The 27,558-nt window shown below is 33.5% G+C and overlaps 2 protein-coding genes across 8 annotated transcripts; one reads left to right on the top strand and one right to left on the bottom strand.

Annotated features, from left to right (window-relative positions):
• Positions 1-388: 388 nt before the first annotated feature.
• Positions 389-10,847, bottom strand: LOC141461499 (uncharacterized). Of its 3 annotated transcripts, none has more exons than XM_074142672.1 (13): positions 10,707-10,847; positions 8,404-8,529; positions 8,188-8,297; positions 7,587-7,661; positions 7,432-7,503; positions 6,888-6,971; positions 6,577-6,766; positions 6,027-6,090; positions 5,685-5,949; positions 4,291-4,447; positions 3,647-3,760; positions 2,590-2,696; positions 389-1,018 (listed from the first exon to the last, which is right to left on the bottom strand). In XM_074142672.1, exons 1-13 carry the CDS (start codon positions 10,750-10,752, stop codon positions 950-952), a joined length of 1,479 nt encoding a protein of 492 aa, XP_073998773.1. In that variant the 5' UTR covers positions 10,753-10,847; the 3' UTR covers positions 389-949. The 3 variants fall into 3 exon arrangements, with proteins under 3 accessions (XP_073998773.1, XP_073998772.1, XP_073998774.1); XM_074142671.1 differs by lacking the exon at positions 10,707-10,847 and adding an exon at positions 8,673-9,312; XM_074142673.1 differs by lacking the exon at positions 10,707-10,847 and adding an exon at positions 9,156-9,312.
• Positions 10,674-27,558, top strand: LOC141461497 (proton channel OtopLc-like). 5 transcript variants are annotated; one of them, XM_074142665.1, is made up of 13 exons: positions 10,674-10,810; positions 12,498-12,587; positions 15,741-15,890; positions 18,664-18,877; positions 20,764-20,872; positions 21,000-21,117; positions 21,411-21,572; positions 21,657-21,832; positions 21,912-22,089; positions 22,531-22,668; positions 24,380-24,581; positions 24,915-25,164; positions 26,737-27,558. In XM_074142665.1, exons 3-13 carry the CDS (start codon positions 15,800-15,802, stop codon positions 27,052-27,054), a joined length of 1,956 nt encoding a protein of 651 aa, XP_073998766.1. In that variant the 5' UTR covers positions 10,674-10,810; positions 12,498-12,587; positions 15,741-15,799; the 3' UTR covers positions 27,055-27,558. The 5 variants fall into 5 exon arrangements, with proteins under 5 accessions (XP_073998766.1, XP_073998769.1, XP_073998768.1 ...); XM_074142667.1 differs by having other exon boundaries at positions 10,706-10,810; positions 12,480-12,587; XM_074142666.1 differs by lacking the exon at positions 10,674-10,810 and adding an exon at positions 10,897-11,234.

The following is a 27,558-nucleotide window of genomic DNA, read 5'->3' as shown; positions in this document are numbered from 1 at the left end:
TGGGGAAAATACTCCATGAAAGACAATTTTGAATCCTGTTGAATGTGCAATTATATTTTCTCGTATATCTTGAGACAGACTTACTTTATTACTCTGCACATATTAACAATTACTGTATAATATTATTAATTAAAATAATGTTTATGAATTATAGGAAAAGAACGTTTCTACATTATTTTTTAATGTCCACCATTGATTATTTCTCGCGTACCACCTACCACCAACCAACAACTACGCGTACCACAGGTTGGGTAAACGCTAATCTAAGCAATCAAATGATCAGAAAACGATTACAGTAGATGCTCTTGATGGCTTCTAGTAAATAATTTATTCCAGTTAAAGAGAATTTCTTTATTTTTGGGCATCATTTAATAGGAAAAGAAAAACATTCATTGGTAGAACTTTTATTGATAATTAAAGCATTAGTCTAACTCAACTTCACTAATTTCTCAAATTGAATCTAGGATACTACTCTGGAGATACTCACCTAGGCAAACCATGAATGAAGAAGAGATATTTCCTTTCCCTTAGAGGTAATTTAAGTAGAATTCTAAGTTAGAGGAAAATCTAGAATTATGGTTTCAAGATAGTCGTGCGAGAATTTTTCACATCAGATTTCTGTTGTATGTATACATATACAATATATTCATTTTATTTATTACAGTCACAGGGAAAAGAAAAACAGATTAATATTTAAATATACCACATATAATAATAATAATAAAAAAATATCTAAAAACAAATCAAGAAAATAAAATCCGTTAATTTAAAATATTAAAAATTATTTTGTATTTTTACTTTTTTTTTTTTTAAACATTTCTTTTAACTTCATTTTAAATTTAACCAATTAAATTTCAACTTTTTCAACAATTCTAATAGAAAACATATTTAGATGAGAGAAAAAACGAAAACAAAACAAAGAAAAGCATTATTTTGATTGTTCTAAGATTTAGTCAGTCATGTCTAAAAAAGTGACCGTCTTCTCTGGTTTCGGGCTTGCGCACAACGCTGTGCCAGACTGTAAAATAAAACAAATTAAGTAAATAATTAAAATGAAACAATGAATTGGTTTTTGATATTTTCGAAATTATAGGTAAACCATTTTTTTTTTTTGAACACTTATCCTTGTATTTAAGCGCTACATTTTTGTTTTAATTTCAAGCCTAGTTTACACGAGCTTAGTGCTTCATCAGTACAAAAATAAGAGCTTTATTACATATAAATTAGTGAAATAACAAACAATAATTTTCTATTTTGTAATTTAAAATAATAAATATTTTTGGAAGTAAACGCTTTCTACTTTAACATTTCCTAAAATTCTCGTAACTTTAACCCATAAAATTGATACGTCGCCCCCTCCCGCAAACTTTTTTTTTACCATTCCTTTGCATTTCTACGTGAATTTTGCCACAGAAATATATTGTACCTGAGAGATTTGGAATTAAAGGATATCCAAGGTATATTATTTTTTTTCTGAAGAGGAAGTAATTACTAAAAATGATAAAATTTATAGTATATGATCTTGATGGCTTCTAGGAAATAATTTATTCAAGGTAAACATAATTTTGTTTTTGTTTTTGAGCATCATTTATTAGGAAAACCATTCATTGGTTGAACTTTTATAGAATAATTAAGGCATTGGTCTAACTCAACTTCACTAATTTCTCAAACTGAATCTAGATACTACAAGTACAGTCAAGCAATGCTCACCTAGATAACCATGTATGCAGAAGGGATATGAAGGAAGAAAAAGTTATGTACGAGTGGGTTAAAGTTAATGAAATGGAAGCATTTATTTCTCAGTAATTATTTTCTAAATATTTTACTTAAAATAACCAAAATGAATTATCAATTATATTTTAAAACCACTTTATTTGAAATAAATTGTGCCCAACACTGATCAAATACTAACCAACTACAGTGGTACTTCGGTTCTCGACCACAATTCGTTCCGGAAGTGTGGTCGAGAACCGAAACAATTTATCCCATAAGAAATAATTTAAACTATGTCAGTTTATTTCGTTTCTAAGCCACAGAAATATGCCGTTTTACTGGCCTAATTTTTATATTTTATGTAAAAAATTTGTATCTAAACAAGAAATAAGATCTAAAAGTGTAAATATAAAAACAACTCGGCTCATCTCGGGTGTTCAAGTTCCAAATGTTTGTTCGGATTTCAGGTCAATATTTTCTCGAATTTCTTGGTCGAATACCGATTTGTTCGAAAGTCAAGTCGTTCGAAAACCGGGGTACCACTGTACTTCCACTATTAAGCATTAGTAAAATTTTAATTAGTGAATGTAGAATAAAAATAGATCCTGCTTAATACTATTTAACCAAATAGATGCCCGCTAAAAGCCTTTATAGCCTTAGTAAAGTAATCCTATTTTTTTTAGGCGGGGCTTAACGTCCAACTACCATTTACTAGGACGGAGGCGAATAGCAAACGTACTTTACTATTTCTCATTTAACCATTAAATAAAATCCAAGGCCAAGACCGGGAATCGAACCCAGTACCACAATGCATATTAGCTTTGCAGGTCTATACCCTTGGTATATTCTAAAGAAAAATGAAACAACTAAACTTACTATATCGAATTTTCCCACTCCTGACATCGACATAATCAATTTCATTGAGGAACGTCTAGATTTTCTAGCAGTTATCAAATTTTTCACAGCTTTTGGCGTAACTCTACCTGCAAAATTGTGAAAGAATCATTTAAATAGTAAGCAATTTTTTTTTTTTCTTCTCCGCGATTTCTCTGGTAATCTGACTTTGAACATAGGGTTTTTTTTTTGCGAGGATTTTCCTCAGCTTCTGGCAATGATAAAATTATTTCATACGCATAAACAGGTTTGTTTGATTACGACTCCATAGACTTCTTGGCTAAAAGTTACGATTTTTGGAAGCTGTTTGCCTAAGTTCTGCCACCTTAGGAACTGACTTGGTAGACATTGATTGCTGCCTGAATGTTTAATCTCCTTTCATGGAGCTTCCATTTTGGGATATCACAACCGCTGGTTGGAGGGAAACTCGAGAATATCTGCCTATGCCTACAAATGTGAATTATATGCCTATACATTTCATTACTAACTCCTATGTAGACTTTAAACCAAGAAGAGGGTTTAACAAGGAATCTCTCACCCTTCAAACCTCCTCCGCTGGGCTCCTCGATCTTACTCCGCCACCGGAGTCACCATATAAAATGGATCTTCAGGTCCATTTTTATCTAACACTATTTCAGAACATGGAAATCCTAGATCAGAGGGTAGGAAATATAAGTGATATCCCCTCCTCACTTGGTCCTTCATTCCGTTCCACTACCATGTGCTCACTGATACGAGGGAGAAGGGGCGAACGGCCCGTCTGACTTCATCGTTACAACTGTTTTCTTCATAAAAAAAAACTTGTGTCCACCTTGACATCAAGAGTAGACGCTAAGTGGAAAGAACAGTCAGGCCAGTAAGGATGTTTTGGATGCGGTGCTTTTAAACACAATGCACTCCTTGATAAATATATCCGTCCCATTCAGCGTGCCTAAGAAATCAAATCCGGAGCCGCCGCTTTAACATGAATTTTTAGACTTTCACTGGTTTGTTTTTCTGATTGATGAAAATTAAATATCAACCACCTTTTTTTACTTACAATGTTTTAATGAATCCAAATTGACAACTTCATCTTCACCATCTTCATCGAACTGGTTACTGGCTATACCATCTGAACTGCCAGCCAAAGTGTTCTCATGTGACTTCTGTTTGGCTGTAAAAAAAAACAAGTTCAGTTAATGATATTTGTATTAAAAAATACTTTCATCTGTTAGTAAACTATACGCATCAGAATCCTCCAACATCTGATCGTTTCTTATCTCATAGTATTTCCTGTTGCCTTTACTAAAACTTTAACGAAACGTTTAATCCACCTTGTTATATAAGTGATGGATTTAAACATAAACACAGATTGATAAAACTTCCAATTTAATTAAACCACTTACTTTACTTAGGTAAAATTATAGTGATGATAAAAGAGTTAAGAATGTTTTTGGTGTTTATAACATTTACATTAAACATTACTGGGGCTATAAATTAGTGAGAGAAAAAGATGTTTTTTACATTGAAGAAGAATATGAAACAACGTAAGAGTTGCAATAACTTAGGATTTTCACATCGTTTTATGATCCTAAATCAGAGAATAAATTTTGCCACAGAAATATGGTTGAGAGATTTGGAATTAATATCATGATTTCTTCTTTTCTGAAGAGAAAATAATTACAAAATGGATAACTTCTTTACCAAGAAACTGTTTAAAACGAGACTCCACTCTTTTCCTTGGAATTGGTGTTTTGACGATTGGTTTCTTGGCCTTGCTCTTTCTCCTCTGATTCGGCTCTTCCCAATTGTTTAACATCAATTTCTCTAATTTCATATATTTATTGTGTAACTGTACTACCTGAAAATAAGATAATATGAAAATTAAATGTTTAGTAATTGCCAATTTTTTCAGGCGGGGCTTTACGTCTAAAATTACCAAATTGGGTGGACGGAGGCGACTATCAAACATACTTTACTGTAAATTTCTTATATTAACCATTAATTAAAATCCAAGGCCTAAGACTGGGGAATCGAACCCAGTACCACAATAAATATTAGCTTTACAGGTCTCGCCTCTAACCCCTCGGCTACCGTGGAAATTAAATGTTTACTTACGGATGTTATTTGCAATGGTTATTTGTAAGTCTTTAATTTTTTTATCAAGCTTACTTCTATAAAAGAATTTGGAATGAACACTCTTCACCATTTGCTCTTACCTCAGTTTACGTAATTTAATTTACTCGAAACATATGATTAATACTAAAAATAGTTGGACTTCAATATTATACATATTCTCTAAAGGAAACAATTTTGGAAAAAAGCGCTAAAAACTTCAAAAACTGGTTTAGTAAAGTGAATCTTCTGGCAAACCATTTTTTATTGGTTTGTTTTCAATTCCAAAAAATTTGGAACTTTGGTATGACGTAAGAAGCCAAAGTAAAACGGACTTTAGAATAAAGCCAACCCATCCAGCAAATCCTTGAAGTGCCTCTGCTTAGATTTCCCCTGGACTTTTCCAATTAAAATTGTTAGAACTACTTATGGACAGTAAGGCAAGGTTACAGGGAACTCGTAGGAGGCGTTTTTTCAAAAATTTACAGGAAAAATATTCAATTAAAAGTTACGGTTTTCTGAATGTTGGTATAAGCCTAGATTGAAGTAATCATCAGGTTACTAAGAATAAATGTTTCTTTTGCGTTTTCTTAAAACATGGAATTTCTAGCAACTCATTTCCATAATTATTCCTTCTTAACATTATCTATGTTTGAGAACCCCGTTATAAAATGCTTTTTTTAGAGGTACTACACTACAATATAATTATCAATGGTTACTATAGTTGTAAAGCTAATATGTATTGTGGTACTGGGTTCAATTCCCGGTCTAGAGGCCTTGGATTTTATTTAATGGTTCATAAAAGAAATTTACAGTAAAGTATGTTTGCTAGTCGCCTCCGTCCACGACACCTAATTTGGTAGTTGGACGTTAAGCCCCGCCTAAAAAAATAGGCGATTTCTTTACTTTTACTATAGTTCGACCAATTTGGTTGGTTTCCCAATTAAATGCAGCCCAAAAGAGGCAGAGAGAATATCTCTTACCTGCAAAAACATCATTTCCCAAAAACCATCAAGATCATCTGATGTAATCTTTTTCTGATTACTGGGACTGTTAGCCATCAACTGGTTGGAGCATTCATTAATTAATGAACGAAACTGTTCAAATTTTGATGAAATTAACAAAGTGGTTTGTCCAGTTACAGTCAGTATTTCATCTTGGATATCTTTTGGAACATTCTCCTTATTATTAGCTAACCAAATAGTTTTCAGTTCTTGTAGTTTCTTTGTTTCTTCTTCTAATCGTGCACTGTAGGGATAAAGAAAGGTTAATTTTATGTCAATTATTTTTTTTCTAATAATTTTAGCCATTTTTAAACCATTTACCTTTGAAAAGTAGGTCCGTTTGGAGGTTCAACTTTGGGCTTTGGGCTAGTCTCAGGTTTGCTCTCTAGACAATGCAAATTAACACTTTACATTAATCACGTTCACAGAAACCTAAAGTTTTACTTATATAATTATCTTAATTATTGTACAACTTGTATTGCACATGGCAAGATCACCACCAAACCCATCATACTGCTTCAAGAAACTAATAAGCAAGAGTATGAACTTCTTTCTCACGCTGTTCATTACCCAGACATTGTTCCTTCCATTTGATACAATTTTTATTTTTTGCTGAGGAGAAAACCGTTTTACTAAAGAAAAGAATGACAAAGCAAATCGTAATGAAATCTTTGCCACCAAATAATCAAGATACCAACCAAAGAGCTGGTGGCAAAATATGGATTGAACTTATAGCAACAATATATTATACTTTGATCAATAAACTGGTTGATGTATTTATTTTTTATTTTTTTATATTCTCACACACATTTTTGTAGCACTTTTCCATATTTTAGTAAAAAATATAGCCTAAATATTAAAAAAAACCTACCTTTTCTAGCCCTAGTAACTCGTTGCTTTTCTTTACCGCATCCTTTACAGTTCGTAGCAACTAATTTGTTAGCTTTACCAGTAGGAACATTTTCTTTATCCTCTTTCAATTGTGCAGCTTTTATCTTTGTTTCTTTGATGTCTTTTTTATTTACAGCCGCTTTGATCACGGGTTTGGGTTCAATTTCAGTCTAGGTTAAAAACAAAAATTAATATAAAATTTTAGATTTGCTATTATATTAAAATAGTCAGTATTTTGAAAATATATCTGAATCATATCTTCTTCTTTTTTCCACCAAAAGTAAACATTACCTTTTTTGTAGATCGAGTAATTCTTGTAGGTTTACTGCTCGGTTGTACTATACGAAACGCTTTCCTTTCCACTTCCGGAACCTTCTTCAAGAATGAAATTTGTTTAGAAATGACAAAGAGATACAAAATGTACAGATTTAGTTAATCTAAAGAAATTTAGGTTTGATTTTCACCAAGATTACGAATGAATGAAAGTTTTTCCGAACGATGAGAACGGCTTGTTATTAACTCGCTTTCCATTTAAATTGAAATATGTTTAAATAACAACTATAAATATGTTTAATGTAAATGTTGCTCCTCTTGAACATCTAAGGGGATAGACACCCCTTAAAATCTATACTGAACATTTTTATCTAGGGTAGAGAATTGAATGAATTGTCCAGCAAATCTAAAGAAGCTGTACTGATATCTCTAAATAACACATATTGATCAATACCATAACCCAAGCAAAAATATTCTAACATGAAAATCAACTTAAGAAAAAAAAGGGTTTGTTCATTATTTCAATCAATATGGCAGCAAAATTTAACATCCAAGAACTTACTGATGCTGGTAGAACTTTATTAGCATTCTGTCTAGTTATTCTCATATTTTCCAATTTCTTCAAGGTAGTTTCCTATAAATTTATAAAAATATTATTTCTTAAAGTTTGTGATATTATATGAAATTTAATTTCATAGAAGTATTAACGTTACTCACTGGTTTTATTGGTACAGTTTTTGTCTGTTTGGCGATAGTTCTAGCAGGTACTGGCTGCTTTACATTTTCAATTTGCTGAATTTTAACAAAAACAATTTTAAATTAAGAAGCAAAACAAATTTTATTTTTGTGGGATGATTTGCTTGATATAATACTTGAAAAATGTATCTAAATTCTATAAGTTTGGGAAATAAAGATTATTTAGCCAATAATAATAGTGGTTCTCTAGTAAAAAAAAAAAAACCTATCAAGCTTTAAAAATCAAGGATGTTAGGAATTGATTAGCACAAGCACAAAGAAGATTTTTGTTCATTACAACAAATAAGTAAAAAATTAGCCGCAAATTTAAAATATAAGAAACTGTGCCCAACAAGACTGGGATCAACTCATAAAAGAAAAAAAAAATTATACGCATTTAACCCACATAAGAAAATAAGTACGTTTACATAAACTTAAATTTGTTTAAGTTACGTTACGTACGACTAATGTAGATTTCTATTACGGTAAGATCCTTTATAAATCGTTAACGCTTTTTGGTATATTCAAAGTTTTATTTAAAAAAGAGAGATGAGACATAATAATTTTTTTAAAAAAAAATCACCTTATTTATTTGAGTAGTTTCTGTTTTTTTAAGTGCTGGCAGGAAAGCAAACTTATTTGTCTTATTTTTGTTTGTAATCAGGGCGGGAGTTTGCTTATAAGGTGTCAATCCTAAAATTGTACATTAAATTTAAAAAAATGTTTTAGCACAAAAAGAAGACTTTAAATCTGGAAGCAGGTATTTGAAATATGAGAGCAAGAACAAATAAATGTTTACCTGTGTGTTTAACATTAACAAAAGTTATGAAAGGTGGACGTCTTCTCAGTTTTTCCTCATCCATCTTTCTTTTCTTTTCAATACGCCAAAGTTTTAATTTTTCAGCTTCACTTAGTTCTGGTTGAACTGTACAAAATTTTTAAATTAAGTGTTCAACCAAAAATATTTTACTTTTAAACTTTACGTTATTAAAAAAAAACGAAACATCAAGCAACAACTATGTAAGTCAAAGCCTTTTTTTTAAAAAAAAATATTCCAAACTTACACACCCTTCTTTGTTTCTTCAAGTATTAAATTTCTTTTAGAGTTTACTAGTGTAGCGCGACTTTCTTTACGTGATTGTCGTCGTTCTTTCCTAGCTTTTTCTATCTTTTTAATCAGCCTTTCTGGTGCGCCCATTTCAACTCAACAAAACTTACAGAATTTACAAATTTCTATTATATTATTAAGAGAATTGTTTTTTAAATAGATGCATCACTCGTGAATATAGTTGGAACAACAAATTGTAACCTCACACTTTCCCGCTAAACAAATTACTGCTACAGTACCATAACCTTTGTACTTGTACTCCCTCTTGAATTTCTTAACGGTTTTTAACGTATTTTTTTTTCAAATTTTATCTCCCACCTTATTTCTCACTTTACTGAGCTTTATCTCTTATTTCTCATGAAATTACCATTTTAAAACTTGTATCAGTTTCAAACATATTGCGCTTCAAACAAAAAATCATTTACTTGCATTTTTTTCTTTACCTGTGTTTAAAATCGATTCTTCTTAACTTCAAAGTTATCCAATAACAATATTTTATACACTCGTCGCCTTATATATGTAATTGAACATAAAACTATTCTAATCTGGTGAGCACGCTTAGCACTTTGACTTTACTCTTTACTGAAGTCTACTTTATCACTGTAACAATTGTTCAGGTAAATATACTCAAATCTGCAAAGAAGACCTTAGAAGTGGGGGTATGTGCCTTTAAAAAAAAAATGCAAAACAAACAAAGCTAAAGGTTGTATCTTCGTACTAATGAAGTTCATCTCTATCATTCATTTACTGGCAAAAATTACGATAAAAGTCAGTCAAAAACAATTTCACTCGCCAAGATTTTAATTCTGAATTTACAAAAAAAATAACATGTATTTTTAGAACACATTCACTATATTTTAATTCTTTATTGCTATATTTTAATTAAAAAGAACGATTACTAATCTAAAATAATATTTACTAAATTCCAGCAAAGAAAAGGTGAGTTATTTTTTATTTTTCTTTCTTTTTTCTTGATTTTTACTATTTTCACACCTTACAGAGTTCGTGCAATGTACAACTTTCGATCTGCAAAATTTCGGCGTTTATTTCATAAAACTGAAAAAGTTAGTAAGGGAAAAAAGTGGAGAAGTATATTGTCCAGGGTTAACAAATGGTTTATTTAAAAAAAAAAAAAACGGTTAGCCTTTCTAGAGATATGTACTCCACAATTCTTGAAGAAGTGATTGGATTCATAATATTCATAAAATTGCGTGATTACACTTCAAAGATAATGACTGTTCACAATAACTGGCTGGGAATGTATGGTTGGCAGGCCAGAAAAAGTGGCCCCAGGCGAAAATTAATAGTTTTTATTTTACTATCCTCTGACCAGACGCTATCGTAACAGTTTCGTCCTCCTTTTCCCCCCAAAAAACAGATGTTCTGTTCAGATACTCTTCACCGTAGATAAGGTAAGCACACAAAACGTTTCCTTTAAAAGAAAAAATAAATGATCGCAATACTTATTTTACTAGGAGTAAGAGAATATAAAGATACATTGAGCTCGGAAAATGAGAGAAGAAAAAAAAACTAAATTAATAACAATAAAATAGAAAAATATGAAAATGGAAAATATAGGGAAGTTACCGCAACATTAGTTATTTTTTGTTTATTCTAGAGACAGTTTTGTTTAACGAATGCCAAAGAGCAAGTTTGTACTTTCATTTCTCAATTCTAAAAAAATTTGTTCAAATAAACTAGCAAATAAAATTTTATTTAACAACTGAAAAAAGAAAAAATATAACACAAAAGAAATCCATCGCAAGCTCTTTTCTAATGCAGTTAATATTTATTCCGTTTTTACAATTTACTATGTTCTGTTTTGTAGAAAATGATATCACAACAGAAGGAGGGATTATGAATTAATGAAGGCAAGTTACTAGGAGTGGGATATCGCGAAAAGAAAGAAAGTACTTCTGTCTAAGAAACTTGTAAACCCCAGCAGAACTTTTTTAACTGTAGAGATAGTGTTGTATAGATCTACTTGTACTTACTCGTAACTGTGGACATTGTTTCCTCTTCACAAACCACTACAGCCATGGAATTCAAGAATTCGGACTTCTGACCCCCGTTCTACACAATTATACAAATACAAGAAGTAAGTTTCTCTGTTTTCTATTGCAATTTTTTTTAAACTACAGTTTTTATCAATAATTATCATCACTGTAAATTCTATCGATGGTAAAACAATCGAGTTGTGAACTTTGCAGGTCTTTTGTGTGTGTAAGAGCCAAAAAAAAATCTCAACTGATTCTTGCTAAAAAAACTGTATGAATAGAATTTTTTTTTTATCAGAAGTTTATCTAATTTCACTGGATTTCATATTATTTATGTTGATAGTTTATTCATATTAGTTTTAAAAGGAAACCTCACTTCCCAATTTGCCGCTCTATGCAACCACAAAATTATTCAAGTACCTTCCCAAATTTTATGTTTTCAGTAAAGAAAAAAAATCCTGTGTAAACACTGCTGCTATTTTCTATTAATACAATTGTTAACATTTTTTTCACCTTCCGAATTTTGTAAGTACAATTAATTTCTTAATATTAGTATTTTTTTTTTTTTAAACCGAACTCCGAGCGGGTTCAGCGAATTGTCCACTGTGAGAACCGAACATCGTAGCGAAACAACAAGGTCATTGTAATGCTATAATGTGAATTTAGTTCCGGTACAGATGTTTTGAAAGAAAAAGTAAACACAGAGAAGAAAGTACTGATAAAGATGAATGTTTTTTTAATAGTATAGGTTTCCAGTTGGCTGAATTAACAGCCTTCTTAAACTCTGTTAACTTTACGAGTACTAATTAAAAGAATTTCTATCTAGCAATAGCTGGACAATGTAAATGGTTTTCGAATTCTCCACGTTCTTCAGAAACTAAAACTGAAGGCGTCCGGGAACAGATGAAGTCTATAAACAATCAGAAAAAGAAAAAACTTAACAAATTAAATTTTATTTACTTCAATGCTCTTAGCTTAAACCATTTATTTAAATTTTGTGCCTTTGTGCGCCTTCTTCGCTGTTCACGCCATAAATGCTGTCCTCTCAACAAGGAAAAAAAACTATTAACCAGGAAAGCGCTGTTTCCTGTAAAATAGTCAAGATGGTTTTTATTTTGTGGGTATTGTATTATAATCGGCTAAAGATACGTTTGTCTCATTAATTAGTAATTGTCCGCACGAGAAATTTTGTGTAAAATTGTATGGTTCACTTTCACTCAATTGTTTGTTTAAACATTTCATTGTTTACCATTGGAATCAGTTTTTTTGTTTTCCGTATTCACTTGAACTTTGATGTTAACTAGCAGTTGACTTGTTTGTTTGTTTTTCTAAAGATTTGTTGTGAGAGGAAATCATTGGTTAATAGTGCCAAATTACGAAATTAAGTTTTGTACAGATGTTTGTTGAACCGGTCAAATCTAATTGCTAATCTGAAATATGCTACATTCCACTGCTTAAGACTGGCGCTGGCAATACACTCAACGAGATAGCCGTACCGGAAATACCCTGCTGGTGTTCTTCATTTGTTTTCTTGGAAACATCACTGGCTATACGTTTTGCGATATAGAAAGAAATCTGCGCTTGTAAGATGCTACATTTTTTTTAGTATTATCTTTAGCCAGCTTTTCGGTCAACTTATTGCCTGAAATTGTACTGGGAATTTGAAATATCTTGGAAACCATTTTGCCGACAAGTACCTATTCTGTCCTTGACAGAACCGTATAACTTTCCATGGACTTTTTTGGATGGCGGCTTGAAAAATTTTCACAGTACTTGATTTTGTTCCAGGTTACTTAAAAAGCTGCCACCTGAGCGTTGCCTAATTCCTGCCAGATCTCCAGTGCCAAAGTTGGACGACAACCTTGTCCACTAATTGAAGTAAGATTTGATCGTTACCTCACTTATTTTGTCATTATGTTGGAATAGAAATAGTACATTCTTTAGAATCGTTTCCCGGACCAGTGGATCGCTCTGATTGGCTTTTGTTGTATTAAAACAAAAAAAAATTAACATCTTTCAATCGAAAAAATCAAACTCTTAAACTTAGTGGTCCGAGATCATTGTTAATAAATTCTTTATTATGATTTTATCACAATTTCTGCTAAAAAGATTGGGCGTACAATATATTTGTTTGGAAATGTATAGAAGCTGTGGGAAAAGAATTTAATTTATTACCACCATTAATTAATGTAAGAAAGAAAAATGTAGAAACAATAGATTACGATGTCTATCAGTAGGTGAGAACAATACTTGATCGTGTCAACATTAAACCAAGTAGAGGCGCAACGTTGTACGCATGTAACCTTCCTGTAACATGGCATGTTGCAGTCATATTTATGTTTTCCATTTGTTAGTTAATTTTTTTCCCCAATCGTCCTTTCTTAAAGAGGTATTGCTCAAAAAGAAAACTATTTCAACATCTGAACGGTATAAGAACAAGATAATTTAAACTCTTTTTTACATTTAATTATTTATTTATTTTCACCCAAGGCGCGAATGAATCTAAGGTTAATTAGCGCCCAGAGATTACTCATTGCCCTCCCAGCCTCCGGAGTGTTCTCCAGGCAGTTACTGGTACAGCTGTGGAGGCTCCTAGTAAGAGCTGTCAACTGATTCCTCAATTTACTTGCATTTCAGAAATTAATTTCAGGATTATTACAAGAATAGGTTACTGGCAACCAATTACATGTTTGCCAGCAAGATTGTTTTGTAACACTTTTACAATATTATTTTCATAATTTTCTGCTCCCCTTAGGAGAAATATTGCGCTAATTAGGGCTCCAGGTAGAAATAAATAATCTGCGGGGATTTCCAGTGGCCTCTCTTATACTTCCTTAGAGTTTGGACAATGGATATATCATTATGTTATTGGTTCTAACGACAGATTCATTTTGTAGAGTCTGTGGGACCGGAAAAAGAATGAGAGTTCAGATTGTTTCATTTTAAGGTGAATGCCCTTCTTTGTATCGGTTGGTGGTCAGATTTTTGTTGAATTTTTCTTAGGGTTAGCGCCTTGGAAACGATAAGCTGTGTGTTTTCCCAAAAACACTTAACAATAAGAAGAAAAAAAAAGTGCTGCATTATAAATATTTATTTATTTGAGGTTATAAGTTGTGAAGGCGAAATAGATAAGCAATAATTTCTAGCACATATTCTGTTTGAGTAGCACTGACGCGTCTGATAAGTTTTCGGACCGAATCCATGGACAATAACTTCTTTCAAGTTTCTATTTTCTTAAGAAAACAACTCTTACACGATTAGCCTTCATAACCGTGAAAATTGAAATTAGATACCTAGTAATTAAATGATAAATATCTCGGAAAACTATTTCCCCTTGATAGAATTCACGTTCAGTCGAGATTGTGTATTACACCATCATCTCTGTAAGATACCATAATACCGGAAATTATATCTACATCACATATCTGCTTGTGTTTTTTTTAAATGTCCCAGTTAGCCAGAAAGCGTATTGTTACTTTTAACTCAGAGAAATAAATATAATATTATAATGTATATAAATTACATTTTATACGAATTAGTTTATGAATAAATACCAATTATGAAATGTTCAGAGTTTGTGCAGGGTACTCCTTTTGTCTTAAGACATTCTTGGTTTCACTGACGGCTAAACCATCTGACTATTTTGGCGCCATGGTACAGCCACCCGTACAGCTACGACGTTTTGTGGTATGTACTGAGTTCGATTCACGGCCCAGGTCTTAGATTTTAATTATTGTAATAGTTAATATGAGAAAATTATAGTAAAATATGATTGCTATCCGCCTCCGTCCACGAGACTTGTTCGGCAGCTGTACGTTAAGACCGCCTCTTCCCAGAAGGCGTTACATTATTTTTACTTTCTTCAGATTTTAAAGTAGTTTACCATCTATTATGTATTTATTTGCGGTCGGGTAGCTCAGGGGTCGGCAACCAATTTTAAGTCGCGAGCCATTTCTTCTTAAATAATCTTAATAAATCTTACCAAGAGCCGCAAGGATGATATTGTCAAGAACTCTGAAGTTCATTTGTATTTATAAATTATTATTTTATGATATTCAATAACATTTAAATGTTTTATATATTTATTTTCACATATTGCGAAGTAAATAGACAAATAAATAATAACTAAACCTGTATTTGAATGAAAATGGCGGCAGTCCTAATTTTTTTTTTTTTTTTTTTTTTTTTTTTTTTTTTTTTTTTTTTTTGGCGCATCAACAGCTGAGGTCATTAGCGCCCGGAGCTTTTTCCAGTGCACTGCCGGCCTCCGGACAGTGTTCTCTCGTTACAGACAACACTGTCCATCACCGGACAGTGAGCTGTAAGAAGCTCCTAGGAAGAGAAAATCTAAGGGCCAGCTGCTGGATTCGAACCCGGGACCTCCGCGTGGGAGTCCAGTATGCTAACCTCATAGCTAATCCCTTCCCTTGCGGCAGTCCTAATATTACGTACTGTATTATGAAATAATATCTTTACTTTAATAAATGAAATTTTCATTTGTTTCAATAAAATTGAAATATACAATTTATTTTGGACAGGCTGAAGAGTCACAAGATTTGGATAAAAGAGCCGCATGCGGCTCGCGAGTCGTTGGTTGCCGACCCCCTGGGGTAGCTGGTTGTTTAGGTTGGCCTTTCTGGAACTCTTTTTTTTTTTAGATGGCCTCCATCCAAAAGCTTCGAGAAATTCGCCTCAATGTAGGAAAACGGGAAAATTCGAAAATCGTCTACTTTTTGAAAATCTAGTTTCTAGTTCGAAATATGGTTTGGTTGGACAATGTAATTGATTTTATCCACGTTGTAGCATGCAATTTTGTCCTGTTTCTGAACAAAGATTTGGGATTTCTATTAAATCATCAGTTAGGTCTAGATATCCACTATGTTTCTTTACATACACTTGCTGATTCCTAACTTACAACAGAATACCAAGCGCCGGCGTCGATTATTTCGTACCTTTATTTGCATGCAAGTTCTTCCCAAAATTGCTCAACTATGCTCGTAAGTGTTCTTACAGTTTAGTTTCCTGTTATAGTTTGCTGTTGAAGAAACACAGCCTAAAGGACAGTTCCTTCTTAATAAAGAAAATGGAGAATGGTTTTACACTTGAAACCCCAGAAAGAAGGAGAAGAAGTCATCCAGGTTGACAATTTCTATTTAGGACCACCTGATTTTAATAAATTTAGTAAGTTATTAAAAAAAATTATTTACAGTTTTTGTATGAATTTAAATATTAGTTAATTATAGTTTAATGAGATGATGGTTTGAAGATTGTTTTTTTTTTTGTGTTCCATCGTTTACAATATTTAACTCAGTGTTTACGATATAACATTTTGATAAAAAGGCAGTTACGTCTATTTCAATACTCTAAACGATAATTTCTTAATTCCTAATAAGACATTTTAAAGCATACTCCAGTTAACCCTTTCAAATATTCTCCAGCAAAATTCTAAGATTGAGAGCAAGTAACCCCACTCGCAGCAGCCTTAGTTGTTCGCTGTAAACTTGCCCTGGATAAATTCTTGAACGAGTTTAAAATGTTGGATATACAGTTCATAACTCTATAGTTTGCATTAAAGCTAAAATTTATTAAAATTTCGTGTTGAACAATACCTATTTTTTGGCTCTAATTTTTTATTGTGGTGATACCTGCACCATTGATATAAAATTACCAATCATAAACAACTACACATCATCTCTCATACTTAGCCAGTGAACTTCAATTTATTTTGTACTCGTCGTGAAGTTTAATGAAACTAACTGTAGTACTGATTTATTGCTAAAATTTTTTACTAAATACTATCATTTTTTTCATAATTCAAATAATAATTACAAGGGAAGGGATTAGCTATGCGGTTAGCGTATTGGATTCCTACGCGGAGGCCTGGGGTTCGAATCCACCTGCTGATCTTTAGATTTTCTCTTCCTAAGAGCTTCTTACAGCTCACTGTCCGGTGATGGACAGTGTTGTCTGTAACGAGAGAACACTGTCCGGAGGCCGGCAGTGCACTGGGAAAAGCTACGGGCGCCAATAACCTTAGATGTTGATGCGCCTTAAATCATTAAAAAAAAAAAAATTGTATGAACTTATTTTTATACTCATTGCTTTAATTTCAATAAAGATGCTTTTCAGAATGACGTATTGTGGCTCAAATCTTAAAGTTACTAAAAACCACAATAATATCAAGGATGGAAGAACAAAATTGAGCTTTCAGCGATTAATAACTGTATTCTTAGACCACATTCGTGCTCAGAAAAGACGTGTGTACATACGTACAAAACTCAATTTAAAAAAATTTAACTTCCTGTTGGCTGTGTAAGGGAAAGTAAACAAGCCTACCAACTTACTTAATTCAGTGAGCAAATGGCTAAGATCAGCTATCTGTTCACTATAGTGTGAACATAATGAATAGCTGGGCAGTAAAAAAAATGAAAGTAATTCAAGACTAACATGCGTTTAGTTTTCCTTCTCTTTTTCATAGCCTACTTTATAAATTATTAATGCTTTACCTTAGATTAATCGTATTTTTCCGGCCAAAGAGATTAAAAAATAGAAACAGAACGTTTGTTTCAATTACTAACTCTAATTATTCCTCCTAATGGAGTATTTGGCAGCGATTAGGTAATAAAACATTTCTCACAGTTATCGTATTATCACAATACAAAAAAATACTTATGCCCAGACTATTTCAGCTGTTGGTTGAGAATTTATATTGTGCGACTTCGGCATACAAACAATTAGATGTGAAACTAATTTGTACCTGTGCAGACTTTCTTTTACTTAAATGATGGTCATTTATTTTTGGTGTTTATGCTCCTTAAAAAAGTGGGAACTACAGCCAGCTATTTCTTCAGGAATCTTGGCGGTCCCCCCCAATATAATGTACATATAAGTTACTGGTTCAAGGATCGTGAGAAATAGAATTGGTGCCCAGGGCAAACCAATAATTTAGCGCTTCTATTGGGGTTCTTCAGCGGTTATTAAAAAAAAAAGATTTCCTAATAAAATCACCACACCATATAACTACAATTACATTATAATAAAGTTATTTTATGGGAGGACTTGGTTATATACCAAGAGTTGGGCTGGAAAAAAATCCATTTCAGGTGGTGTACAACGTTTTATTTTTTTCCTTTTTAATTTCCCCTTACTTCAAAGTAGGATGCAATCGCATCAAAATTTTCGATGTTTTGTTCTGCAAGGATTGTGATTCCTTGAGTCCAAAGGAAAAAAAAAAAGCTTTTACAACATTGTGAGCGAAACCAGTCCAGTTCAATCCCTGAAATTTTGCAGGAAGCTCCAACTTCTTTTGCTTTCCTTCCAGGAACTAGGCAAACCTAGCGATGAACACTCCCTATATCACTTTTTTTGAAAAATGACTCCAAAGATATTACACACTTGTTAGACTACAAGTTATAATCGAAACATTGTTCCAGGTCAGTTCGATTAAGGCCACTTCACAAAAATAACAGGTGGTTAGGATTACTTCTAAAGAGGCATTTTAGTGAAATTTATAAAGCGGAGCGAATTGGCGGAAGTGTGAATTGCCTGATTCTTTCTTAAGTTTTCTTTGATTTCCTCAAAACCTAAAGAAGCTGACCTTTAATTTTTTTCTTTGACCTTACAATTTACTAAAATAGAATTAACTGTTTCCTTCTTTACATTATACAGTTCCAGTTAAACTTCTACTTAGAAAAAATAAGATCGTTGTACTTCTATTACAAATACATTAAGTGAAAGTAAAAACGAGTAAATTATATTTGTATACTAAGATCTTCCCAGCTGAGGAGTAATTAAAGTTGGTTAAAGTTTATTAAAGTTGAAATCATATTGCAAAACAATAATTAATTATTGAAACTTTCTAATTGTTTTCTATCTATAATGGAATGCGCCACCATTAATATTCTTCATTTCATCAATAAACAATAAAAAAACCATTTCATACATGCTATGACAGGTCCGCTACAAGTGTCCAGTTTCCCGGCCAGGAAGATTTGCCTGCTAAACGACCAGCTAGTTGATCAAGTACCAGGACTTCCCTCGGCCAGCCAGTATGGTGGTAGCGCGCTGCTCAGAGGAGTTGCCGGTAGTAGCTGGCCTGGTTCACTGGCCGGACATGCAGCCACCTGCGTTGCGCCCACATCGTCCACGGAAAAAGAACACATGTTCAGGTATGAGAATCTCCATCAGAAGTTAGTTTTTTTAGGGGCTCTCCCGACTTCCAAGAGTGTGTAAAGAAGCAGGAGAATAAAGTGTCCATCAAAACTTTGATATGAAAATATTTCAGGGTTTATCCCACTCAGGAGGCAAGTTAAATGGCCCCCAAAAAAATTTCTTAAACTCTAAAAGCAGAGTGTAGAGAGGAATATCTAGGGCAACAATTGGATTTCGGAAATAATTGTTAGCAGATTATGGAAATATGGCTAGAACGATAAGGGCTGATGGATATTCAATTAGTATAAGCTTTTGAATTTTCTTCTCCACAAGATGAACCTACAAAGTTCTGTAATGATAATTCCAGTCTAAAGTTTTTGAACAAACATTTTATTTACTATGTTCTCCAGTCTATCGATTACTTAACTACATCGTGTCCCATTTTACACACCGCTTGGCAAAACCACGATGTTGATGATTGAACCACTCGAGATTAAGGATTAAGGATTCGGAAACCTAATTACTATACCTACCAGACAAATAAATTATTTAATTTACTTTATTTTATTTTTTTTTATTCAGTCTTTAAGTCTCAGAAATTTCGTTCTTACGGATATTTTTGTCTAATAATCTCGGAAGTTAACTTGCGGTATTAAAACTATCCGGTAGGACAGTTGTATAAAGGGTTGATCGTCAAAAACTGGCACGAAAATAGTGTAACGTTGAAAAACACCCAACTTTGATAATTTTTTTTCTCTTTTTCTATAAAAGATAAAATTCTCAAATTTTCTTTAAAATGTAGGGCAAATCCTCCTTTATAACTGTAAATTTTTAACCCTAATAGATTTCCAGAAAAAAGTTGCCGAAAATGAGCAGCAACGGCATTTTCAGAAATTGTTGTTGTTCTTCTACTTCTTGTTGTTGTTACCTTTTTTGTAAACAACGTAGCGCCTAAACGCGAGAACCGATTTTCATGAATGAGGTGTCATTCGATTCAGAATTTTATATAGATTTATATTAAATTTTGTACCAACGCCTTGTATGTTTTATTTCAAATTATAATATCAAATACTTTATATAGAAGAATAATTCTTTATTTTCAGGTTTAATTGTTAAAATAGGAAAAACTCTAAAACGGATTATTCTTCTTAATAGAATTATCTTGCATTTAATTGAAAAAACTTATTTTTTCTGCAACCATGTAGGGAAGTTCTCATTACTCAATTAAAATCAGTTGTGTAATGCCCAACTTCCCACACTAGTGGGGAAAAATTCCCATTAGTGTAACTTTCCTCACTAGTGAGTGGAAAAACTTGTGCTTCCTTGATATAAGAAGTTTTGTTATTAACATAAATATTTTCTGTAAAACTTTAATAAGCTTATTTAACGTAACTAAATAATTAAAAAACGAATATTAAAAAATAGAATAAAAATTGAAAGGAATATAGAAATAAAAATAATACTTTAATAAATAATTAGATATTTTTACTTATAACAGTTAAAAAGGTTATAGTGTTACCTTATAGAAATTTAAAATGGATTCTTGTGATTCCTGTTTAGAAAACACTCCTCCATCAATAAAAGAAACAGCAGAAAATGTAATAAGTAATGTAAATACGTAAATAATGTAAATGATTGTAATATAACAATAAATGTTTATAATAAATAAATTACCTTTTGTAGACTGTAAAAATGAAATTTTTAATTTTTTTAGTTAATAAATTTAATGGTTGCAGAAAAAATATAATATTTAACTCTAGTGTAAAGTATTTTCCTCACACTCGGCAATTTGCACTTGCACTCGCCTCGCTTCGCTCGCTCGTGCGTGCAAACCCTGCCTCGCGTGAGGAAAAGTACTACTTTCCACACTTCTTAAATAAATAACTATTTCTTCTGATTTCAGACAATCTTTAACCACTATATCAAGCTGTATTTATGGAGTATTTATTGTAACGTTAGGTGTAATTGTGTACATAGGAGAACTCATGTCTGGGAAGACTCCAGTGGCCGAGGTGACTAATTATAATGGTTACATTTACTAAATATTTGAAGCTAACTATCTAAACTATTTGAATAAGCTTATCTTATTTAAGTCAGATAAATAATTATGAACTAAAATTGTGCATTTTGTTTTCATAGTGTTTCAGCATATATCTGGTGTTAGTTGGATTGACCTATTTTTCATTTCTTTACTTAGATTTGAGGAAATATTTGCGAATTTTAAAGATCAGCGAAGAAATGGCACTCAGGAGATATGGTGAGTGAAGCTGTAAGAATTTTGGACAAAGATCGAGTTCTCATTTTAGTATTCTTTCCCTCTTATTTTTCCCTTGTATTTTTTTCTTTTATTGGCATGAAATTAATCTGTTTTCTAAGGTCACCGCCGCACTGCTTTGATGTATATTTGTTTTTGAATTTAATTTTGCTTAATGGTTACTCCACGCCTGCTGTGGGCCCGTATACCTAACGGTGGCCCGGACAGAGCAATGCCTTTCAACCTGAGACAAATAATCCTTAAATCTAATTAAAATAGTTATTTAAAAACTGCAGATCTACCAGAGAATACAGCAGAGAATGACACTGAAGCCAGAGAGCAGATCTCGAACGTAGAATGGAGTTCTCTTCCAGAACCGGATCTAGTACTACCACATTATTACTGTTTCACCAGAGGCAGACATTCTGGCAGTTTCTATATGAAAGTTGGAGCCGCAGGTTTGTGTGTACAATTCAAGCGATTAAACTCTTTGGGATGAAGCCAGCATGGGTCTTTATGGTTGTTTTTTTTAAATTTTTCAGGCTTCTGTTTGGGACACCTTATTCACAGCGGGCTGTTGATCTCCTATCAATTGGCCTTCCTCATGACAGATTCTGCTAACTTCTTGCGCTGTGCCAGCATAGCCACGCTGGTCCTAGATCTCCTTTATCCAACATACTCTTTTCTACAACTGTTCTTCATTTTCAAGTATTCCAACGTAAAAAAAAAAACTTACATTAAATATTCAAACAAACTTACTTGTTTTAAAATAAATAGTAATTCAATATTTTGTACAGGTAATCATAAATCGTTTCAAGGTTGCCGGCAGATTTGCTTTGATGCACTGTATTGGATCAAATCTTTGCTTCTGGATATGGACGATCCTGAGGGAGACCGTAGATTCATTGTACCATGGAGAAGATGCTCCAGTATCATTACATCACCTCAACAGTCATAAAGCAATGTATATGACTGGTATGTTTCTCGCAGTATTTAATTCGGTGTATGATCAAAATATATTTAAAAATCGTGAGATTCCACGGAATTCTGTACGCCAAACGTCGCTTCAGATATTTTGGTTTCACCTTTATTTCGTTAATATTAATCAAGTTGTCATCATTATGAACAAAAAGTATCGAGGTACACGTTGGAAAAATAAAAAACCCTTTCCATTATGTGTTTACACCGGAAGTATTCATTTAAGGGCTTCTAAGTGAGAAAAAGAGGTTGGTAACACACTGATCTCTTTTAGATGACACCCCACACAGGTCAAGCTGAAGTATTCTTTACAGAAAGGGTTTTTGTAGATTTTTATTTAAACTACTTAGTAATTATTGCGCACATAGAGAAGCGTCTTGAGTGTAATGATTATGAGTCACAGGCCCAGGGGTAGCTAACCATTATTTCGTGTTGCAGGACTTGAAAATTCAACTGAATATACATCGAGTGCTCTAATTTTAAAGAAATGCCACGGGCCAATGCAATTCAAAATTGTATTCGAAACTTTCTCACCATATTTGTATCCGTTCACCATAGAGTACAGCATCCTTGTTGGTAAGCTTTTTTTTCTTATATCTAATGTATAATATATAATTGGATTCAATTGTGTTGCCCCAAAAGAGCCTCCGTATTACCGGAGATGAATTGGATAGCAAAGACGCATTAAAGGGGTGGTCTGTGGTATACTAGGTAACTAGGGAGGGGATATTGCGGTCGAATCAAATTTACGATTTAAATTTTCATCGGAAATATCTCTTTTGAAGCCCCCTCAATAAAAAAAAAATTATTCTTTTTACAAATTGATCTGTATGAATGTGTCTCAGTCTTGAAACCAACCGGAATTTCCTCTTTACTGGATTCAATTTCTCAAAAACGAATCCTATAATATTCCTTTAACTTGGTACACTGCGCATGAGTAGTTCCACATCTACGAGGTGTGGCTATTAAACAACGAGACTGATGCTGCTACAGAAAAACTATGGATTCGCCAAATCTTAACGACCGACAGCTGTGCAACGTAAAGCCTTCTCTTTCGATTGCCGGCGTCTCACGTGTTTGTAGAGAAATCTGTCTGACCGGAACCGTCGTTTGTGTAAGTTGGTATAGTTTCGTTTTGCCGAAAACATGATACTACACATATAGTAGAGCAACGAATTGTCGTGAAATTTCACAACAAAACTGGATAAAACCGCTACTGAAACTTGATCTTTTATTAAAAGAAGTTTATGGCGATGAATGTTTATGACGTGCGCAAGTTTTAGAGTGGTTCAAGCGTTTCTAAAGATGGCCGAGAAAACGTCGGAGATGATTACCGCCCGGCTCGGCCCTTCCACGTCCAAAACGGATGAAAATATCCGATTATAATTAAATCAACATTACTACCGCGTGAGGTGCTTGCTCAACTCCGTGAAAGAGTAAGGGAAAAAACGACCCGATTTGTGGAAGAACCAGTCACGGGGTTCTCCATCAAGACAACTGGCGCCAGCTCACACTGCATTGCCTGTCAAGACGACGTTTCTAGCCAAGTACAACATCCCAGTTTTAGGCCATCCGCCTTATTCGCCTGACCTGGCCGCCCCATGTGACTTTTATCTGTTCTCCAAAGTCAAATCTGCTTTAAAAGGAACACGATTTCAGTCCGCTGTGAAGCTGTGAAAGAAAAAGCGGCACTCGTCATGCAGGAGCTCAGACAGAAAAAGACTTCCAGCACTGTTTCGAACAATGGTAAATTCGCATGGAGCGTTGTAGGGATAGTGGAGGGGTGTATATTGAAGGTGATAATAACTAAATATGTATAAATTTAAAAAGAAATGTTTTACAGCATCAGTCTCGTTATTTAATAGCCACACCTCGTTTTATTACAACATTTTTTGCTTTCAAATTCTATTAAATGCAATTTTGGTTTAATAATTCATTAAAATAAAATATCCAAACAAACGCTGACTTTGGTTACACACCAGGAAAATTTATTTTACTATTTTTTTTTTGCGCATCAACAGCTGAGGTCATTAGCGCCCGGAGCTTTTTCCAGTGCACTGCCGGCCTCCGGACAGTGTTCTCTCGTTACAGACAACACTGTCCATCACCGGACAGTGAGCTGTAAGAAGCTCCTAGGAAGAGAAAATCTAAGGGTCAGCTGCTGGATTCGAACCCGGGACCTCCGCGTGGGAGTCCAGTATGCTAACCTCATAGCTAATCCCTTCCCTTTTATTTTACTATTATTATTATTATTGTCAACTGATTTCCTCTTAATTCAACAAACTAGTTGGTGTGCTGTTCATCATGTGGCAGAACATTGGCACGCATAAACATTGCAGAAATGATGATTGGAATAGTGGAGATCTCATGTCGAATGTAGTTCTGTACGCTGACTGCCATTCCTCTAACAAAGGACTATTCGCCGGATTGATTGTGCTGGCTGGTTCTTTCCTCAGTATCATTCTATTCTTCGTGGCCATGGCGGATAGGTTTGTGTAATTATATTTGTAGTTGGTATTTTTATTTTCGTATCAATAAACAGAATTCAGAAGTAGGTAATTGTAATCTATCAATAACGTGTAGACTAAACTTCAACTAAACAAGTTTTTCTCTCTCTTTCTTTCTCGCTCTCTCTCTCTCCTCCTCATACCCTCTCACTCATACCCTCGTACACATCACTCACATAAGTGAGTGCAAATACCCTTTAAGACACCCATACTTTATGAATAAATTGGCCCAAAAGAGCTTTAAATTTGCCTTGTAATTAATTATATTAAAATTATATTCATGTTAATCTGTAACTTTTAATTTTTTGCTTTCAGTAAATATTTAGATGTAGGACTATCAGTGAATTCCTGTACAGAGCTAACTTTGATCGTACTGATGAGTCTGACTGTGGTGCCACTCTACTCGCAGATCACCAAACTGGACGTAAACAGAAAGGCAGTCTCTCTGCTGGACGATCTACTGTTGTTCATCTGTATCCCAGCGTTTTTCGTACAGACAATCCTCATCATTACACCCGCCTGGTATGCTGAGAATTATGTCGGACTGGTGACAACGGTATTGCAGGTTAGTTTAAGCTGACTTTTAAGTTAAGTTATACAAGGTTCATTCTGTAATTGTTAATTTTAACCAGTTAAGCGTGGAATTTAGTTTTAAAATAAAAACCGCACAGTGTGCGGAATTAAAATCACAGACAATGACGTGTACACACGTCGAACGCAGGGCAAAACAACCAAAAGTTTACAACGTCGTAATGGGCACTACAAGCGAATTTTTCTGCAATCTCTCTAGGGTTTGAGATTACAGAGTATTCTGTGCTCATTCCAAAATCTTGCACAGTTTCATGTATGCATTGCTCTAGTTAACTAGAGACGCAAAAGCTTTTACAAAGGCAAAAAAGAGCTTTGAATTCTGTGCAAAATGAAATCATGCTCCTACTGAGGTCTGAACCTCTATCTAAGAGGTAAAAACGGGCATTGCACAAGGGGTTGAGAGCTTCTATTTGTGTGCGTAATTCCCAATCTCTATTGCGGAGACCAAATATGTACCAACCACTTATCATTTGTCTGGCTCCCACCGCCGTTCTATTGGTAAGATAAAGTAAACATCCCCATCAAATAATATTCTTATTATATTTTATTAAAATATCGAGTTTTTTGTAGTTAATGGCAATTTTATATTTTTCCCAACGAGTATACTCGTCAAACGCACCGTAACAGAGATTTGGTTTGACGTGTATACACGTCAAACAAGCTTAATTGGCTATTGGATCAATATTTTTTCGCGTTATTATTTTTCTTTAAGCTGCTCAACCTAATGATACTTTTTTTTAAAATGATTTAAGGCGCGTCAACATCTAAGGTTATTGGCGCCCGGAGCTGTTTTTAGTGCACTGCCGGCCCTCTGGACAGTGTTCTCTCGTTACAGACAACACTGTTACATCACCGGGCAATTAGCTGTAATAAGCTCCTAGGTAGAGAAAATCTTAGGGTCAGCAGCTGGATTCGAACCCGGGACCTCCGCGTGGGAGTCCAGTACGCTAACCACATAGCTAATCCCTTCCCTTCCTAATGATACTCAACTGGATTTTACAACATTAAATCCAGATAGCATGTCAGACATACAAAATATGAGTGCTCGTATCCTGGAGTTAGTTTATAATATGGCTTCTTTTATCCATCTTTTAATCACTCAAGGTGAAGAAGTCTGAGAAATTGGCTTTACCTGAATCGTTGCTTACCGTGATTGTTCGTCCTGGAAGCAGTAGACGGGAGGGTACCACTTGGGCTAGAGATCGGATTTTCACCCACCTAATCTTTAGTTATAACTCATATTAATTTGCATCTTTAATGTTTACATATTCTGTAGAGCTATCCTAAATAAGCTACTGGAACTAAGAACAGTAGAATTTACTACATCTTTCAGAAGTTTGAAGCGAGTCACATACCTATTAGTGGAGGAAGTAATCCGTAAGCTCTAAACTTGCTATCTCAGTTTTATTTCCGGACTGGAAATGCTTCTAGGATTGAGGGAATTCACCATTCGAAAATGAATTGGAGCTCTAAGTGAATGAAATAGATTTTAAATTGACCATCTTTGTCAATATAATTTACTAATTGCATTTATGTCAAATTGCAGACGGTACAAGTTCTGATACAAACACCATTCATCAGTGACGGCCTACGGCGTTGTTCCAACACCAAATCTTTGCGAGTTCAAAAGCCGGGCAGAGAACTGCTGACATTTCTAATCGTACTGAACGTAACCATGTGGATTACTGAAACCTTTGAAATTAAGTCACACACTGCCATGGATGGTGATCCTAGTTCCAGATACTATGGGCAGTTTCTATGGGCAGTCGTCACACATCTTACATTTCCGTTGACCATGTTTTATAGATTTCATTCTTCCGTTTGTATGGTAGATATTTGGAAATCTGCTTACGTAAGAGGATAATAAAGAGCCCTTTTTACTTTCTCTTCTCCCTTAAGAGATGAAAACTTCTAATCGTTTAGTTTTTCTATTTTGAGTTTAAAGTTTTGAGATTTGAGTCAGAAAAAGTGAGTTTTTCAAATCACCAGTCTGAAGTGACATTTCAGTTTTAAGTAAGGAGTTTTTTATTTATTTATTTTTAAATTGTGTTATGTTATTAAAATTAAATGTATTTAGAAATTTGGAATACCGAAGATAACATTTAAGTTTAAAAACTTACAAATTATAGTTAGATAATCACAGGGGACATCAAAACTTGTATGTTCGCTATAAATCGATTATCGTAATTCTACACGATTGCAATATTTCACTATTAAAAATGAAAAGGGAAAGTAAAAAGGGTTGTTCATTGTTTATTCGTTGCCTTTAATCACGTGTTCAGAGAGTTTTGTAAAAATCGATTTTTTTTTTTATTTAATAATTTATAGATTGTATAATAATAAAATACATAGCTGTTTATTTTTTTTA

This window comes from Rhodnius prolixus, unplaced genomic scaffold (genome assembly GCF_049639745.1).
Source record: "Rhodnius prolixus isolate KJV_2025 unplaced genomic scaffold, Rpr scaffold_6, whole genome shotgun sequence".
NCBI lineage: Eukaryota > Metazoa > Arthropoda > Insecta > Hemiptera > Reduviidae > Rhodnius > Rhodnius prolixus.
The sequence above is the reverse complement of the archived record's forward strand: the minus strand, read 5'-3'. Positions and strand labels throughout refer to the sequence as shown.